The following is an 18,090-nucleotide window of genomic DNA, read 5'->3' as shown; positions in this document are numbered from 1 at the left end:
TTTACAGGGCATCATGAAATCACACAAATGTCCCATACATGAAATGGCAAGGCCTGGTTCAGGGAAAGATGACACAGTCCTAAGTGAACCTGTGTGCTGCAGTTTCTGCCTTTGCTGAACAAGTATGTTAAAGCCAAGGTACCTGGTGTAGGGTAAAAGGGACACCTGGAGCAGGAAATAGACCAATCTCTGAGCGCCCTGACTCTAAACCCAGAGTCAGAGAAAGAAACACATCCTGAATTTGAGACCTGGGCCAGGGAGAGAAACATCTTTACCCCTAAACCCAGGATAAAGACATGTGCCCTGGCTCTGAAACTAGTGTCAAAGAAACATGCTTTGTCTTTAGTATCAGAGCCAGTGAAAGAAATATGCCCTGGTCCTAAGATTAGAGTAGAGAGCAGAAGAAACATCTTGGGCTGGAGAAGAAGCAGACAGCTGCTAGGCACTCCCTTAAGAGAGCAGAGCCCAGCTGTAGCTGCTCTCCAGGAGAGGAGAAGGATTCCTGTATCCTGTGGGGAGACCATCATTGACTGCACCTCAGCTTCAGGTAGCCTGGCTTCCGGATAGTCAGGACATCTTTCCTCCAGGGCCGAGCTGTCCTATTGCGGCTCAAAGTATTATCCTGGCTTCCCAATAAGTCAGAATATCTCAACACCACTACTGTACCACATTCCCCTACACCACAGCAGATAGAACAGTCGAGGTCTGGGATTCAACATTGTAGTTCTGATGTATAGCATGGGTGAATCATGTCCTGTAATGTGTAAAATGGATGGACCGTGTTCTGGTTTTCTTCCATATAGACACTAGCAACTCTAATGCCCTGAAGCACGGAAACACGTCCTCCATTCCACTCAGAGAAAGGAGGAATGGTGAGAGGCCAGTAAGGGTTCTGAGTGAGCTGTGTGCAGCTGTGCCTCTCTGAGGATGATGCAGTGGGTAAGAGCACTTGCTCTGTGGGAACTCCAGCACCAGTGTTAAAAGCTGGGTGTGGCTGCATGAACCTGTAATTCCAGCTTCTAGTGAGGCTGAACACAGGTCGGTCCTGGGAGCCTGCTGCCAGCTCACTGAGACTAAGGACTACGGTGGAGGGCAATAGGAGCAGATGCTGCCATCCTTCTCTGGCCTCCAGAGTTCCTTCTGGCAGTTGGGTTATTTTTATTTTAGACAGCTTCACAGTCTCTGTTGTTAATGTCTGAGGTGGCCGCATGGCAGTAGCATCATTGGGGATAGCCCAGGACACCCTAACCTGAAAACTCTGTAACTGGGAATGTGCAGACATGACACCACAGCAAAAACTCCACACCGTGAAACCTTGTTGCCTGTGCTAAATTATTAATACTGTGTATAGTAACAGTTCCTGTAGGCCATGTGTATAATATACAAATTTTGTGTAAATTTGGGCCCCATCTGCAAAGTATCTCATTATATGGATGTACAAATTTGAAAAAACCAAAGTCAGAAACACTTCTGTCACAGCATTTCAGGTAAGGAATACTCAGCTGATGGTCATCAAGGACAGCAAGCAGCCTTTTTTTCTTTGTTTCTGTATTTTCGAGACAGGATTTCTCTGTGTAACAATCCTGGCTGTCTAGGAACTCACTCTGTAGACCAGGCTGTCCTCCAACTCGGAGATCCGCCCGCCTTTCCCTCCCGACTGCGGGATTAAAGGCGTGCGCCCCTGCTGCCTGGCTGTAACAGGACTCTGAAGACAGGGTCTGTGCTGGCGTCAGCCCTGCTCCAGTCTCCCACGTGCTGGGATCACACTCGTGTGTTACTACACCCAGTCTGAATATCAAACATTAGCATTACCATTCCAGACAGGTAAATATTCCTTACACAGGCAACCAGGTATGAAGTATACAGAAGGTACCTCAGAGTTTGACTGGTAACCATCAGATGGGACTCTGTCATGCGGAAGATGTTGTGGATAGCCCGAGCAGCCAGGACTTGTCTCATTGCTTCATAAATCACTTCAGTAGTGTGATCTGTCTTAACTGCCATTGACCCCAAAAACCGAACGATGAACATCTGCTGCAGAAGAGAATCTGCAAGAACACACTCAGGATCACATAACGTGCTGACTGAGGACCAACATCAGGACCTGAGAACAGGTGAGGCCCCAGGTCTTACTCTCTTGTTTGTTCGAGACAGGGTTTCTCTGTAGCCCTGGCTGTCCTGGAACTCGCTCTGTAAACCAGGCTGGCCTCAAACTCAGAGAGATCCACCTGCCCTCTGCTTCCCTAGTGCTAGAATTAAAAGTGTGGGCCACCATGCACAGGTCTGGAGTTAGTTTTATATATACAGTTTGATGCATTTCAGGCTGGGTCATGCTGTGTAGACTAGGTTGGCCTTTAGCTCACTGATTCCAGCTCTGGGATTACTAGGCATGCTCCATCTCATCCACCTGAGTCCTAGGTGCTACTTGGACTGTGAAGAGTCAGCCAGGTGCATGCAGCTGTCTAAGCCCGCTTTTCAGCACAGGTTGTTAATATAACAACAAAGGCAATGTTTACCCAAACTTTAAGGTTTATCTTTACGTGTATAAGGTTTTGCTTGCATGTATGTATAACGTGTGTATGCCTATGTAAGCCAGAGATGGTATCAGATCCCTTAACTGGAGTTACAGGAAGTCAAAGCAGGCTATACAGGTGTTGGGAACCAAACCCATCTTGGGGTCCTCTGCAAGAACACTAATGCTCTTAACTGCTGAGTCCTCTCTCCAACCATGTTTGTGTGTACATTGTGCATGCCTGGTGTGTGTAGAGTGCAGAAAAGGGCGCTGGAGTTACAATGATATGAGCTGCCGTGTGGGTTACAGGAACTGAATGCCAGAGCAGCAAGTGATCCGTGAGTTATCATTGGAAAGAGCTCCATTCTAGTGACAGTCTAAGACTTCAGAATCTGAATTAGTCCTTGCATTCAGTAATCCTCCTGTCTCAGCGTCCTTACTGATGGAACTACAGATGTCTGCTACCACCTCAGCTACTAGGATTCTATTTTAATTATGACCAGTTTTCCCTCTTTGAAAATCTGCTTTATATTTAGATGTGATAGTTTTCTGGGCAGGTGATGTTACGGCTAAAGCTTAGCCATAATGGTTTTCTCGGAACAAACTGGAAGGTCAGGTCTGAGTTCCTGTGCTGCACCTTAGTTCTAGCACATGACTTCACACCTTCAGGACCATGAGCAGGAGCACCTCTGGGCACCTACCTTCTGCTTCGGGGAAGGACGCATCCTCCGACTCACCGAAAGGGTTGGTGCGCCTAGGAGAAGGAACAGCCAGAGGTCAGCAGTCCTGACAGCGAGCAGCAGCTAACAAGAGCTCATCCCCTGAGCCCTTGGGCTGAGGCTGGCACAGTAGAATCCTTGGTGGTGAGTGAAGACACAACCCGGCTTTCACTTTCCAAGGCCTGAGGCCATACCTGCTGCCCCTGTTCTGATCGAGGAATTCTGATGCAGGAAGTACAATATCAAACTGAATGGGTGTCCCTGGTGCAATCAGTTCCTCTGTGTCAGGAGGGCTGCCTGCTGCTTGTGGAACAGTCTTGTCATTTTCTGTGTCTGAATTTTTCATGTTTTGACTAAAATATAAAAAAAAGAAATTGAGTCACTTGTTTAGTGCTGATGTGACTTACATACTGAAATAAAAGCAAGCTTCAGCTAGTCTCAGTCTGTTCTACAGTCGTCAACTTCCCGTCCTTGGCTAAAGACCCTTCACCTCTTTACCGCCTCCAGGCCCTCTGCTGCTCAACATTCTGGGCAGTGTTAGGACTTAGAGCTGATGTCTCTCCCTTAGAGACTGGGTTTTTGGAGTGAGACTACAGGCTGTTCACATTTACACATTGACATACCACAGGCTCTGAAAACATGTGAGCTGAAAGAACAAGATGTCTGAATCCGACACTGCAACCTGGCTGTTATTTCCTGAAACCCCCCTTCTACTCACCTAACACTGATAGAGACATTCTAAGTCTTCCTGTGACCAGCTCAGATTACACCTCTAAGCCTTCTCAGTAAGTCATCACAGCATCTGGTACCCTGTGTGCCTCCTGAACACTGCACTGTGGCTCACATGCATCCACAGAGACAGCCAGGAGAAGCAGCGCACTCCTCACATGGTGGGTAGCCTGTCCTGCACTGTGCCTTTTTCTCCTCAAGGTTAGAAATCCTTCTTAAGGTGCAGTGCAGATGCCTCAGAAAGTCACAGCATTTCTAGTCTTACACGGTCTGGACCACATGCCCTTAATGACCTTCTCACATGTGCCAGTACCTGAGTGCTGTATGGAAACTGCAGCCGCAATCTGACAGCCGTCTACCCAGTGAAATGTGGCTAGAAACCAAAGACGCCAGCCTGGAGACAGTCCTGTCTCCCCACCGATCCCCCCCCCCCCGCCGCCGCCATCATATCCAGTTCATTCCATGGGTAATGCACAGTCATTTTTGTAAACCTGGTTCTGACTTTTTGTTGCCCCTTAACCCCTCAGCCTTGTCCCCATAGCCTGTCATTCTTGAGCAGGGGTCACCAAGGCTTTACAGTGACTCAAATCTATCTGCTGGCCTTTCTATCATTCTTTCTCACATACCCAATGCCAAGTGCACGAACCCCAGGATTAATTAATGGCCTAAAAGGAAGTGCTTGGAAAACTGTCAAACATCTGGTAGGGTTCCACCATGCCAGTAAAGACAGTCTTGATTCTCACATGCTGCCTGATGCCACTGACAACAGATACGACCACCCCTACCACCTAATTACGTGATAACTCCCAGAGACAAAACACAACAGATACGACCACCCCTACCACCTAATTACGTGATAACTCCCAGAGACAAAACACAACAGATACGACCACCCCTACCACCTAATTACGTGATAACTCCCAGAGACAAAACACAGGAGTCTCTGGTCAGAAAATAACTGCAGATACACAATAAAAAAACAATCTCTAAATGGGTCACAGTGTTGGATAAATATATGTAGGTTTGGAAGAGAGAAGAAAAAGCACAGAGTTATAATGTTTAAAAAAATAAGTCTTTAAAAAGCAAGTACAGACAACAGTCATAGATTAAAAGGAGTAAAGAAAAATAAGCCATGAAAAATGATGGAAAATACAGAGTCTGAATTATGTGTATTATTGTGTTTTCTTTGAATTTTTGGGCTGTGAACGAGCGAAGAGAGACATTTCATTGTATGGGCTGCTAAGCTGAACAAACATACATACATATTTTAAAGGTATTATGACTTCAAACTTTGGGTCTAAGGATTTGTTGCTTTGGAAAAGGAGTTCTTTTGTTTCAACAGAGGTGCCACATAGCCACCATTGGGGAAAGACACGTGGAGCCCACCAGAACCTTGCCAGTAAGCCACAGCCACGTAGCAATCAATACACAGATTAATAGAAATGGGTTAATTTGAGATATAATAATAAGCCAGAAATACGTTAAGCTATTGGTCAAACAGTATTGCAAATACTATAGTTTCTGTGTGGTTATTTCGTGGTCTGGGCAGCCGGGAATGAACAGGAGTCCTAGAATACATCTTTAAGCCGTATTCAAAGGAAGCTGTGTGCACGCTCAGTTAATGAGAACAGCAAAAGCAGATGTAACGGAATGCCTGTAACTCCAGCACTTGAGAGGCTGAGGCACTCCAGGTTACCACACCCCAACAGAATAGCAAAATATTCAATGCTGATAAATAAGGGATAGACTTATTGAAAGAATTATGAAAATGCCCGTCTATGCAGAAAAGGCTCAAGCAGGAACATGGACACACACAAGGGAACGAGGGCTACCCTGCCCTCGTAGAGCCACTGGCCAGGATGCACGTCTGTCTCGTACTGAGGTCCGGCCCAGTGGACTGGACAGACATCCTGAAATGAGGTTGAGTACTGGCTCCGCCCATCGCCTGTGCTGTAGATGTGGGCATAGGGTGCAGTGGAATCCGGGGTTGTGAGGGCTGGAACAGCTCATTTCAGATTCCTAGCAGTTCGGCTCCACAGAGGGTCATTTTTCCCTGTCCTTTAGTTACCTGGAGCAAGAGCTTTCTTGTTTTTTCCCAAAGCTTGTAATTGGAGTCACCGCCTGAAGAGCCGTCTGGTTCAGCTTGATGGCTACGGCCTACATGTAAGCCACAAGACACATGCTCAGTCAGGGAAGGGACACCTACCTTGCAGTGGAGTGCAGGCAGGTGCCAATTACCTCTGGGTTGTCTGTCAGGTAGATCTGCCTGGAGATGTTGTTTACCGCACATATCCACTGTGAAGGACATTAGGAAGAACACTGAATCCCAGCTGCTCATCCCAGGAGGATAGGGGTGAGACAGACAGAGCCTTACCTCTTCGTATTCCTTTCTGCTCTCTGCTTGGAGAATTATCCCCCTGAAACAAACAAGATGCATCAGTGCTTCCCAGGTCTCGGGACTAAGGAAATGTTCGCTAACAACTTGGCCTCAGGAAAGCAGCGTGTCAGGATGGAAGGAAAGTGCAGCTGTTGGCCTGGCCCTTCAGTTGGACACATTATCTCCAGACCTCGTTCTCTTCTGTACGTGAGAAGGCTGGACCTGGATCATCTAGCCTCTGACTACAAATGAGAATTGTCTTGATGCTCTTCCTAGGTGATCCAAGATAGGCCATTACCTGCCCCCTCTCCTTCTTTTTTGAGGAAGGACCTAGTGTATATTCAAGCATTGAAAGTCCATACACCAAGGATGTTCCACCTTTATGGTGGCCTCAGCTCTCAGGGGTTCTGTGGTAGAGGAACACTGATGCCATCTGTGTACCTGGGAAGACCCAGGCTCAGGGGTGTTCAGGAACTACATGGGACCACTACAACCTGGGCACCTTAGTCCTGAGCCACTGGCCATTGTCAGGAAGAACAGTGTCTAATGCTCTAACTTGGGGAAGGGGTGGCCCACAGGCTCCCACCATTCCCACCACTACCCTCTAGGCAGACAAAGCCTGAGGTATTTCCTAGGATTTAGAACCCTAAATACAAACTGAAACACTGCCCTATATGAGGGGACCCACTGGGGTGAGAGCCACTGTGACAGCTACAGGCTACCACATTTTCAGGTATCGCCTTTGGGCCCGCAAGTTCTCAAGGTGTGGGGACAGTGTGGTTAAATGACACTTCTGTAGAGAATGTTCCAGATGTAAAATGGACTTCTTGGACAGTTTTCTGCCTGCGCTCCTGAGCCTTGCTCTGAAACAGGGAGTCCCAGCTTTCTCAGATCTATCTGACAAGCACCACCTGCTACATCTATCCTATCCATGTCCCCTCCCCTCCCAAGACACAGCTGGATCCTGACGGGGTCCTGAATAAGGTGAGCTGAGCCCAAGTGGTCACTGTCTATATTTACAGAGAACTGGAAACCATCCTTGGGAGGCCCTGCAGCGTGGCCTCTACCGTGGAGGACTGGCGGGCTCATGGCAACCTGGGCTAGCAGCCTTCTTTCTGTCAGGCCAGTTGGCCCAAGTGAGACAGGAGCATACGGTTTGCCGCTGGGCGTGGAGATCTGGAAGCAGTATCGCCGGTCCTCGCAGTCCACGGCCATCACAGAGCAGTTGTCCAGGTCCTGAATCAGGCCTCCGGCCACGGCTCCCCTGGGCTGGCACATGAGGTTCCCGCCTTGCGTGAAGAAGTACAGCCTCTCCCAGGTGGTGGTGACCAGTCCTGTCTTGCTGTGGGGATTGCGTGTGGAGGTCCATTAGCACTAGAGCATGGGAACACCCTCCATACCATGCTGCCCGTTATTAGAAACTGGCGTGTTTTAGAAATCTTTGCATTAAACGAAAACTCCGAAACTCATGCCGTGAACAGTGGGAGAAACACAGCCTAAGTCACTAGGAAGACGGCTCTGTTCCCGTGGAGTGACCGCGCCAGAGCCAGCACTGCAGGCACATATGCCTGCCGTCGGCCTCCAAACCCAGCAGCCCTAACTAGGACCCATTCATCACAATGAGGAACTGAAGCCTGCATCCTTTCCCCAGGATGTAGAACTGAACTGTTCTGATTCGGGGTCATCGGGGTCACAGTGCCTCTCCCCCAATCCTGGGGCTCTACCTGGAGGACATTCCCATTTGGTGGGCTGCATACATGAGGAAAATGTAGCTTCTTGGCAAAAGCGTCTTAACTTTGTGGAGTGGCTCCTCCCCGCCACAGAACTAATGGGAACATTTAGCTTATAGTCTCACACTGATAGGCCTGGGAGAGGCTTCACCTGCAGAAAAGAGCTGGCAATTTCTCAGATAAGCCTAATGATAGACTTAGTTTACTATTAACTAAATAGCAACTATGTGCAAGGCACTGTGGGTCTTGCTCCAAAATTATTATTTACACAGCAACTGCTAACCCTGGAGAGCCCCCCACAAACGAGAGCTCAGTCAACAGCAGTGAAGCAGAACTCATGCATCCCAGACAGGAATCTGCCACCAACACCAGTGCGCTCCACACCTGACGGCCGCAGCCTCTTGGGATCTTAGAAGCAGGTAGACATTTAAAGACATGATCGTGACAGGTATAATCCAACCTGGAGAAATCTAACTGATCTTGTCTCAGCACAGGCGTCTGTGGCATTGCTCTTACCCTTCAGCCAGCAGGGGCCGAGGGCTATGACTCAATGCCTGTAGCGACAACAATGACCATGAAGTCTAAACCAGGTGGCCTGTAGCCCCTGGAGTCCAGGATACTGCTCCAGATTCTTCTGGCTCTGTTGTCAGCTTTGTCTCATTGTCAGGCCTGTCGCCCACTACCACTCACAGGCCTCACTGGTGTCATGAGAAACAGACCCCGGGGCCACTTCCCAGAGAAGGGTGAGCTCAGCCAAAGGCTGCATGGCGTTCTCACTTTCTGAGATTGAGGTAGCCAGCCTTCTGGATGAGGTTCCTGTTGATCTGTGGTGTGGCCACATCACTGTCCGGAGTGTAAACAGATTCATCGACCGAAAGCAGCTCCTGCTGGGACACGCGCATCTTGTCTGCCTCAGCTTCCAGTTCCACCTGAATGCTTCAGACAGAAGGGTCCAGGTCAGTCACTCTCCACAGGCCAACTCACCACAAGGGGGCAGGGCCTGCTTTACCCACTGACACTTCCGGCATTACAGATGGAGCCGCCAGCTTTCCATGGGGCACAGCTATCCACCCTCCACTTTGGTCTAAAGAGCTGCATTACTGGAGTGATACAAGCCTGCCACTCTAGAACACTGGTTCAGGGGTCACACTCAGACCTAGGAGCTGCTCTGGTAACCCACCCTCAGGGTCTCCACACAGGCAGCCTATCACCCCTAAGGGATGGAGTGCAAAAGCACTGCCTAGCTCAGGATCTGAGAAGGCTATGAGCGTCAGGAACGACCGGGAAACATCAAAGTACAACAACAAGCCAAGGATTGTCCTGAGACCATCACACACTGGTCAAGAACTGCTCACAGAGAAAGGGGCCAGTGACTAGGCTCTGGTGTGATAGCCCTGGCTTCGCGTGCTACATGCCAACATGTAGAAAACTTGGAACTTTTGCTTCGAACAGGAAGCTACTCTTTTGGCCTCACCAGACTCTCACCTACTGAGGACAGGTGTAGGTTATAAAGTCTAGGACAGAAATTCCCAGATGGCCCCCACAGCTGAGAATGCAAACTAGAAACAAGGAGTCCCACTTCACGAAAGGTCACAAGAGACAGAACCAGGGTGGGCAGGAGGAGCTGGGCAGACTCGTGCAGCAAAGTCACACTGACTAGTTTCTCACGCTCCATGCCCAGGATCTATCTTCTCTCAGTCTGGCTGTTCCACCTAGCTCTCAGCTCATCTAGGTGAGTGTCCCTTATAGGAATGCAGAGATTTAGTGCCAGCACCAGATGCTGCCCAAGGACTTCATGTGGGTGGGCTGCACCTGCATAAAATGCAACAGCACAAGGTCCCCATGCCCGAAGAACAATGGTGGTATTTGCTCACTGGCGTGAAATTCAAGTGCTAAGAAAAAAATCATCTCTCTGCCAGGAATAGTGATATACACCTTTCATCCCAGGAGGCAGAGTTCCAGGCCAGCCAGAGTTACAAAGTGAGACCCTGTCTGCAAAGCAAAACAAAACTTCAGACTTGAGAGAATGGGCCCCTTTACAGAGTGACAGGTTCTGTGATGTCCAGGGGACAAGGTGATGTCACAGCATCACTGTTAAGTCTGGCTGGGCTCTACCCCTGCTGCTGGTCACTGGGTAAGCCCAGGGCCTGGCTTTCCCGAAGAGCACAGCTTCCTGTCCCAGCCATGGAGGCCAGAGTTCACACTGGTTCTTCAGGGTTCACTCCTCGTCATCAGAACCTTTCATGAACTTCTGCTTGGGTAAATTCCTGCTAGGTCTCTTAGGCTATCTGAAATGTAACAGCTTCAAGAGAACGTTCTTGTTTTCCCAAATGAAGTAGATTCCATATTCATTATTTTCACTTGGTAGCCCCTCTTTGGGGATGGGGTGAGAGGTTCTGAACGGGGGCCTCATGTGCCCCAGTCTGACTTCCTGACTCCTCCTCCCATCTTCTAATTCTTCAACTCTAACCTGCCCATCCCCAACACACAGCAGTCTTAATAGGTATTAGAGAGTGACATACTCATGTGCAGGGAGAAACCACGAGCCACCTCAGAGCTCCTGTCTGAGGCTGCAGCAGAGGAAAGAGGCAGAAGCCGGGGCAGCCCTCCCGAGCCCAGAAGACCATCTGAGGACTGCGATGTGCACTCCACGGCTGAACTGCAGCTCGCCGACGTAAACACAAAGGCTTGGCATCTTGCTGGTCTACTGTGAGCTATTATGACCCTAGAATTCCCTGAAAGTGGAGCTGTTGTGGTTGCTGATTCCACTACCACAGAGGGCAAGCTAATCCACACTGCTCTCAGGCTCACAGCATGTGACACCTAAACACTAACAAAGGCGATTCAGGCAGTGTGAGCACTTGGACTCCATGGGAAGTACCGCGTTTTCAAGCTGGGAGCTTGCCTGCTAGGTGATGATTACAGGGTGAGGGTGACTCAGTGGGAAGACAAAGGGGACCCACGGCCTAGCCCGAGAGTGGTGTTACCTCTGAACCATGCCTGTAACGGATGACAAGAACCCGTCCATACTTTTGGAGAACATCTCTGCTCCTCTCTTGAAAAAGTTAATCTGAAAGATACAATGGCAGTACTCTGAACATCAGCTAGAAAGGTCACAGACGATTCCCCAATTATGAGATGGTGTGGGAACAGCTGATGTGGCTGCCAGCCCCTCCTTGCTGGCAGTCTGGCAGCATCCCTTCACGATGGTTAAGATGCCCAAGTCCACAGTGTTTGTCAGTGGGGAAATGGAGCTTGTCAGCCTTTCTGAACTGCAGGAGACACCAGGAATACAGAGAGGGAATAAACCCTTGGTGCCAGTAACCACAACTGATCAACTCTGAAACTGCTACCAGCAGCTTTCTCTTCCATGAGTTCAAAACCAGTTTTACCACTAGCATTACGTGGAGAAGAACCACATGACAGATGCTCACAGGTGCTCTGACCAGCAGAGCACGGACAGACATTTGATGGAATATAGCATGAGATGTCCACCCAATGTTGGGCTAACATCTGCCTGAGCACACTCCCTGGGCCAACAGCTGGGTACCCAACACATGTGAAGGGCCAGACAGAGGAGAGAGAGAACGCTTCTGGGCGTTACAGATGCCTGCAGCTGCCCAGCCGAAAAAGCTCCAACCTGCTTCTCTGGTGGGCTTTCCAAAACCTGGACCTGAGGTGCCTAATGACAGGGACTTAACAACTGTGAACCACAGACAGACAGACAGAAAGCACTTAGCATGGGCAGTCTCTCCATGTGCCTTTTTGGCTCATCTGGAAGTGGATCGTGGCCTGGGCAGCAGGCCAAGAAACTGAAGTCTCTCCCTAAAAGGCCAGTGGATGTTATCAGCAGGGTTTTATATCCTTCCCTCGAGTCCAAGAACACCCTGGGAAAATGTGTGCACCTGTGTCTTTAGGTCATGGGGTAAGTCCAGCTGATGAGGAGGATTATCTCAAGAGGCAGTACACACATGCTGTCTGGTCCCTGACCTTTGATTCAGATCAAGATTGTAAATCCATTTCAGTCCCTGAAATGTCAACCAAACAATACTCATCAACTAATTTCCATCGTTTAAGTCAGCCTTCTGCTTTCTCATGGCTCCGCCTCTGGGGTCTCTTGTCCTTCCTTGCTGACCTCCTTTGGAACATTGTTTTAACAAGCTTGCTTTCCAGTTACTCCGAGCTCTCTGGGGTACCCAATCCCAAGCACATGATGAACAGAGGGGCCCTAAAGCCCCGCCTGGTGCTTACCCTGTCAATGCCATATGACAGGTCACTTTATGTGCTCCGAGATCTGTGCAGGGCTCCTGAGATGGCTCGGCCTTGCCACCAAGCCTCACACCCTAAGCTTGGTCCCCAGGAGTCACATGATGGAGGGAGATCACTGAAGCCTGCAGCTGTCCTGTTATTCCTACATGCAGGCTATAGCATGTGCACGCCCACACATGTATGTACACACACACAAATATGATTTTGGAAAACCTATACAAATAATAAAACCTCAGTATTGAAGTCTGTTTTCTAAGGACCCCTGATGGCGGTGTTGAAGTCTGAGTGGGTGCAGTGCACACACATGAGCTAACACAGGCGGTGCCTCATAAACACCGATTGAAAGGGCTGAGGCAGGCACACGCTTCTGAGTCACCCAGCAGCTCATGTCATGAGAGCAGGAGCTCTCAGCTGAGGAAAAACTCCAGCTCTGAGGACTTCAAATTTCTGCGGAGAAGGGACTACTACCAGTCCTGCCTCTTGAATGAGGAGTTTTCAGATGCAAAATGAAATGTTCCTTCCGTGGCCCTCTAACCCGATGCCTGGGCCACCCATCAATGATGGCACGGTTCTGCTGTTCTAGGCCGGGCTGTGTGTGTACAGTATCTACCTCTCCTCTCCTCTCCCATGGCCGATTCACAATCACTTAAAAGCCTGGCTGGGGAGACAGTGCAGCCATGGGCTGTGAAAAGCGAGGAACCTCCTGGCCACATCCTTTGGGTCCTATCAGACTGTCCACCAACCAAGATCCACAGACTGCCCAGACTGGAGCTTTTTATCTGAGATGGTAAATACAAACCCTCTCTGCCATGCTCCTGGGCCTGCCGGTGAGCAGGGATGACTGCCCATGGTAAGGGCTGCCAACCTGGGAGGGCACGCAGAAAGTGACTACAAAGAGCATGGTCTCTAACAAGTCTGCCACCTCAGGGCCAAGTGCAGTTCTTAGCTCCAGGAGAAAGGGGGGGACAGAGAGTCAGCACAGTGGCCATCTTTATTCAGAGACAGAGCAGCTAGATTGCAGGTATAAGCTGAGTGCTGTGAATTCCCCCATCAACGTTTAGCAACTTATCAGGGATTACAGACAGTGTGGGTGGCTGCTTAAAGACCCCCCCCTTTCCTAACTGGAGCCGATGATGAATTTCTTTTGAAATATATGCAATTTAAAAATGCATACAAAAGTCCAAGCTGTTCATGAATGTTTTAAACTGGCAACTGGTCTTAGGAACATTTGGTTTCTTCACGTCATTTTTAGTTCCCAGACTGTAAATGACCTAAGATTCTAGGCGCATTTCTCCTGTCCTACATAAGCGTTGACAGTCAGTGGGGGAAGGCAGGTAAAGCTCAGGCTGGCCCCGACACGCCTCTGTGCCACCACAGCTGGGCTCGCATCCTTAAATGAGAGCATCTCTTAACACTCCGCAGATCACTAAGGAGGAGGGAAGGAGCCGAGGAACTCCTGCACGGAAGACTTCGGAAAGCACGGGGGCATGCCACGGGAGAATGGACCCGCCAGAGTGAGCCTGACAGGGCTGAGAAGAGAAGGCACAGGCACCCCCTCTGTCCAAGTCAGCCACCCAACTTAGGTGGAAGTGAGCTCTAAAACCAGCCACAAGGCCTGGGCAGAAAGCTGCAACTAGGAAAGCAGAGCCAGGACGGGCTTTTCTGGGTGAGAGGCGGGCAGGCAGGCAGGCTCTTCCCTGAGGGAGGCTTGGGATTGGGCCATAGCTTCCTGAACATATGGCCTCACAGGTCAAGCCCAGCTGGAAGCTCTCCTAAGAACCGAGCCCCAGGAACGTTCCCAGGATACGGTGCATCTGTTTCTATGGCAACGCTCCCATGTCTCCTGACCATTGCTCTGGGTCTCCCCTCACAGTGCAGGGCCCTACCTGTCCGTGGGCAAAGCCTATCAAGGGTTCCATCATCGCCATCCGCTTGCGGTACTGCAGCGCGTTGAGTGCGCAGTAGTACTGGAGGGAAGACAGGTGCTGCTTCCGCCGCGCAGACGCCACCTCTTTCCCGACTTCAGTCTTCACCTGCAGAGAGGGAGAAGGAGAACTTCGAGTTGCCCATGGGGTCCAAGAATTCTGTAAGAGGCGAATGGACGGAACGAGAAAACCCATCCTGAGTGAGACACGGCAGATCCAGAAGACAAATGTAGTATGTATCAGACGTAAAGCAGAGGACCAGCCCACAGTCCGCAACCCCGGAGACGTTAGAACCCTCTTCCGGAAACAGATTGGAAGCAGGTGCAGACCCACAACTAACTGCTGCGTCGAGCTCCCCGAGCACAGTCGAGGACAGGGAGGAGTGATAACATGACCATGATGGGGAAACCCAGATTCAGCTGACCTGAGCTAGTGGGAGCTCACTGGCTCCAGGCTGACAGCGGGGAACCTGAACTAGGTCCCCTGAATATGCAGGGGACAAGGGTGTGGAGCCACTGGCAGGGGCCCAGGATCTAACCCTAATGCATGAACTGTCTTGGTGGAGACCATTCTCTATGGAGAGGTACCTTACTCAGCCTAGGCACGGGAGGGGGGGGACAAGGGCAGGGAAGAGAGTGGCTTGGTCCTGCCTCAGTGAGGTGATTGGACAGACTTAGCGACTTCTGAGGACCGGATGAGGAGTGGGATGGGGGGGAGGGACCTGAAATTGATATGTAAAAAAATAAATAATAATTAAAGAATTATACAAGAGCACAAAACTTCAGGCACATTTGGTTCATCGCAAACATTTCACAATGAGCAGAAAGGCATGGAGGTAAGGGTCCACCTTGGCTTAACAAGAAACTCCAATGAAAACACCCAAGTGACAGCACCTCAGTCCCCGAGACGAGTTGAGGCAAAGCCAGCGCTCAATGCTGCACACTGGGAAGATGCTACAGCAGCAGGTGCCAAAAGCCACAGAGTTTGGTTCATGCAAAGTCTGTAGTCCCAGGAAATAATTTAGCTCAAGGAAATCATGTAACAGAAGAAAGAATTGTACGCCTGAAGATTCAGTTGCCAGTGGCAGCAGAGAGCCTGACAGCACCACACAGAGGTCACCCAGCACGTGACCAGCACTGGCAGTGGCTCCAAGCTGGTGCTTGACTGTGAAGAGGTCCAGGACGAGCTCCCTACAGAAGTGACTCTGAAGGACACTCACCCGCTCGTTCTCCTTCTTCTTAGGGAGCCTGCTGTACTTTGCCATTGAAAGGTCATGCTCTAAAAAGAAAAGGTATCTGAGCATCTATCATAAGACACTGACTGTCTAAGCCCTGCCCACCCTGAACTCGGGCACATCCTAAGCCTATGCACCCCAAATGGAGAGATGCCTACCATTGCTGGCGAGCCCAAAGAGATCCTTCAAAGTGCTGACTTCTGCACAAGGAGAAGAGAGTGTGTTAGCGCAAAGGTGATGGAACCACACGAAGCCAGAGCTCTGCCTTCCAGAGAGGATCAGGGCACGGGCTCTGCCCACAGGCGTCTATAAGGGAGATGGAATCTAGGGACTGGCAGATAGGACATGGCCAGGTACTTGTCTGAAAACCTGGCCCACAAGCCGAGGTGCTCAACTGTCTAGAGCATCTCCCTGACAACAGGCGGGACTATCTAGAGCATCTCTCTGACAACAGGCGGGGCTACAGTGTGGCCCAGAGTTTCCCGCAGGCATCACTGTAGAAATCTGATTTATTAGTCGCCGGTGGACACGGGGATTGTGCTAATGAAAAATGGCACAAACCGGTATACTGCACAGCCACAAGTCAACACCAACAGCCATGACCCCATAGTGTGGCGTTCCACCTATCAGCCACCAAAATGGTTTAACAACCCCCAAACCAAAATGACAAAACAGTCACGAAAAGAATGATGGCCCAAGATGAAACACTGAAGAACACAGGAGACAGAACCTGGAGGTGTGATAATTTCTACCTTCCTAACACAGTCCATGCCACTCCGTCAAACAACGAACACTCTAGGCTCTACACTCCTCAGTCTGTGTGCAGAAGGTCTGCTGGTCTTCCTTCTCCTGGTGTTGCCTGCCTTTGGCCCCCTCCCTTCGAGCATTTTCCTTTCTCTGCTTCTAACTTTCTGTTAGGGCAGAGTTGTCTTCTAACAGCTTGTTAGGATCTCCTGCTCTCCCCAGGCACACTTTCACAAGGGCAGCTGTGGGGCATGCTGGTGTGATATAATGAAGATATAACATCAGGAGGATCCCAGGTTCAAGGCCAGCTCATGCTATATACTTAAGGGACTGGAGAGACGGCTCAATGGTTAAGAGCACTTGGTACTCTTTTAGAGGATCTGGGTTAGGCTCCCAGCACCCACATGGTGGTTCACAGGCATCTGTAACTCCAGTTCCAGGGCATCAGATACCTTTTTCTGTAGATATGCGGCACACATGTAGGAATATACATTCAGGAAAAACATCCATATGCATAACATATAAATTAACTTAGAATTTAAAAGACAGTAAAATGTACGCTAAGGCGCTGTCTGAGCAGACAGGGACCAAATCCTTCAAGTTTATGTCTCTGTGTCATGAGAACAGGATGACGTGATCAGGTTTCTATAGATAGGAGAAGGCGGTGTGCCACCATTCAGGTGCTGGGAACCTTTGCACACCTGGATCCGTGGCAAGAGCAGCCAGTGCTCTTAGCCACTGACTCGTCTCTCCAGCTTCAAGGTTAGACTTTTTTTTTAAATTAAGATTATAATTTTTTTAGTCAGTCTTCTCAGCTATAATTTTTTGTTTTTCTTTTTTCTAATATGGAATGCTTCACAGATTTTCATGTCTTGTGTATGGACCATGCTAAGCTAATCTTCTCTGTATGCTTCTAATAATTATATATAATTCTTTACCTGTAAGTAATAAACAAGATTAAGGACACCAGCATTAGGACCTTTTGATTCAGCTTTCTAGCACCAAGTTTTTGAATAACACCTTCTTAATACTCATTTGGATTACTTTTTATTTCAAATACATCTTTAATTATTGTAAGGTTCTCTTTCAGTTTGAAAACTGAAATTCATCTAAAAGGCTACCCAGGTGTGGTAGTCAGACTTCCTTGCTCCCACTGAGCTTCACGGGAGCATGCTCACAGCCATACCCTTAGAACCGGAGTGCCCACCTCAGCACCCTCCACAGAGAATGCCTGGCACTACCCACTCTAAGAACCCGATGCCCACACCTCAGCACCCTCCACAGAGAAGGCCTGGCACTGCCCACTCTTGCCCTCCAAGCTTACACTTCATAGGCCAAAGCATTCGTGGTTCCCAAAAACAGTTGCCTCTACCCATAAAACGTGCCCTGGCATCACTTGGCAAATGCTTACAGTTCAAACTCCAGCTCAGACCACCCATGCCAGGAAGCCTTCCATGAGCCCCTAGGCCCAAGAAGTCCACAGGTCTCTGGAGCACTTTCTCCAGTCCTTGGCCAGACCTTCCACAGCCTTGCTGCGTGACATTGCCATGATCTGCATCACGTCTGTCTTGTTTGCCTGAGGCCTCTCTTGGGTAAGCCAGGAATGTGCTTTAAAAACCACTCTTGCTGGCAGTTGGTACACGCCTTTAATCCCAGCGCTCAGGAGGCAGAGGCAGGAGGATCTTATTGAGTTCAAGGCCAGCCTGGTGCACAAAGCTAACTAGTTCTAGGATAGCCAAGGCTACATAGAGAAAGCCTGTCTTGAAAAAACAAAAACAGCACTCTGGATCCCCATGTGTTGAAAGGAATGGACACAGTAAGAATTAGGTTAATTCAGAAGGTCCTGCACCA

The 18,090-nt window shown here is 49.5% G+C and overlaps 1 protein-coding gene across 6 annotated transcripts in view; it reads right to left on the bottom strand.

The window, feature by feature from the left end:
* The window catches only part of Appl2 (adaptor protein, phosphotyrosine interacting with PH domain and leucine zipper 2), a 40,925-nt gene that overhangs the window by 2,995 nt on the left and 19,840 nt on the right, over positions 1–18,090 (bottom strand). For 4 of the 6 annotated variants that reach the window (XM_057757680.1, XM_057757681.1, XM_057757685.1 and 1 more), the window contains exons 6-17: positions 15,654–15,695; positions 15,481–15,539; positions 14,223–14,369; positions 11,055–11,137; positions 8,845–9,003; positions 7,491–7,679; positions 6,335–6,377; positions 6,199–6,255; positions 6,029–6,117; positions 3,426–3,584; positions 3,214–3,266; positions 1,874–2,048 (exon numbers count right to left, since the gene is read on the bottom strand). In XM_057757680.1, coding sequence (XP_057613663.1) covers positions 1,874–2,048; positions 3,214–3,266; positions 3,426–3,584; positions 6,029–6,117; positions 6,199–6,255; positions 6,335–6,377; positions 7,491–7,679; positions 8,845–9,003; positions 11,055–11,137; positions 14,223–14,369; positions 15,481–15,539; positions 15,654–15,695 — 1,255 coding nt within the window. Of the gene's footprint in view, positions 1–1,873; positions 2,049–3,213; positions 3,267–3,425; positions 3,585–6,028; positions 6,118–6,166; positions 6,256–6,334; positions 6,378–7,490; positions 7,680–8,844; positions 9,004–11,054; positions 11,138–14,222; positions 14,370–15,480; positions 15,540–15,653; positions 15,696–18,090 lie in introns of all 6 variants that reach the window. The other 2 variants (XM_057757682.1, XM_057757686.1) reach the window with 2 other exon arrangements.

The sequence above is a fragment of the Chionomys nivalis genome, chromosome 25 (assembly GCF_950005125.1).
Source record: "Chionomys nivalis chromosome 25, mChiNiv1.1, whole genome shotgun sequence".
Lineage (NCBI taxonomy): Eukaryota > Metazoa > Chordata > Mammalia > Rodentia > Cricetidae > Chionomys > Chionomys nivalis.
Note: the sequence above shows the minus strand (reverse complement) of the source record. Positions and strands in the feature narration are given on the sequence as shown.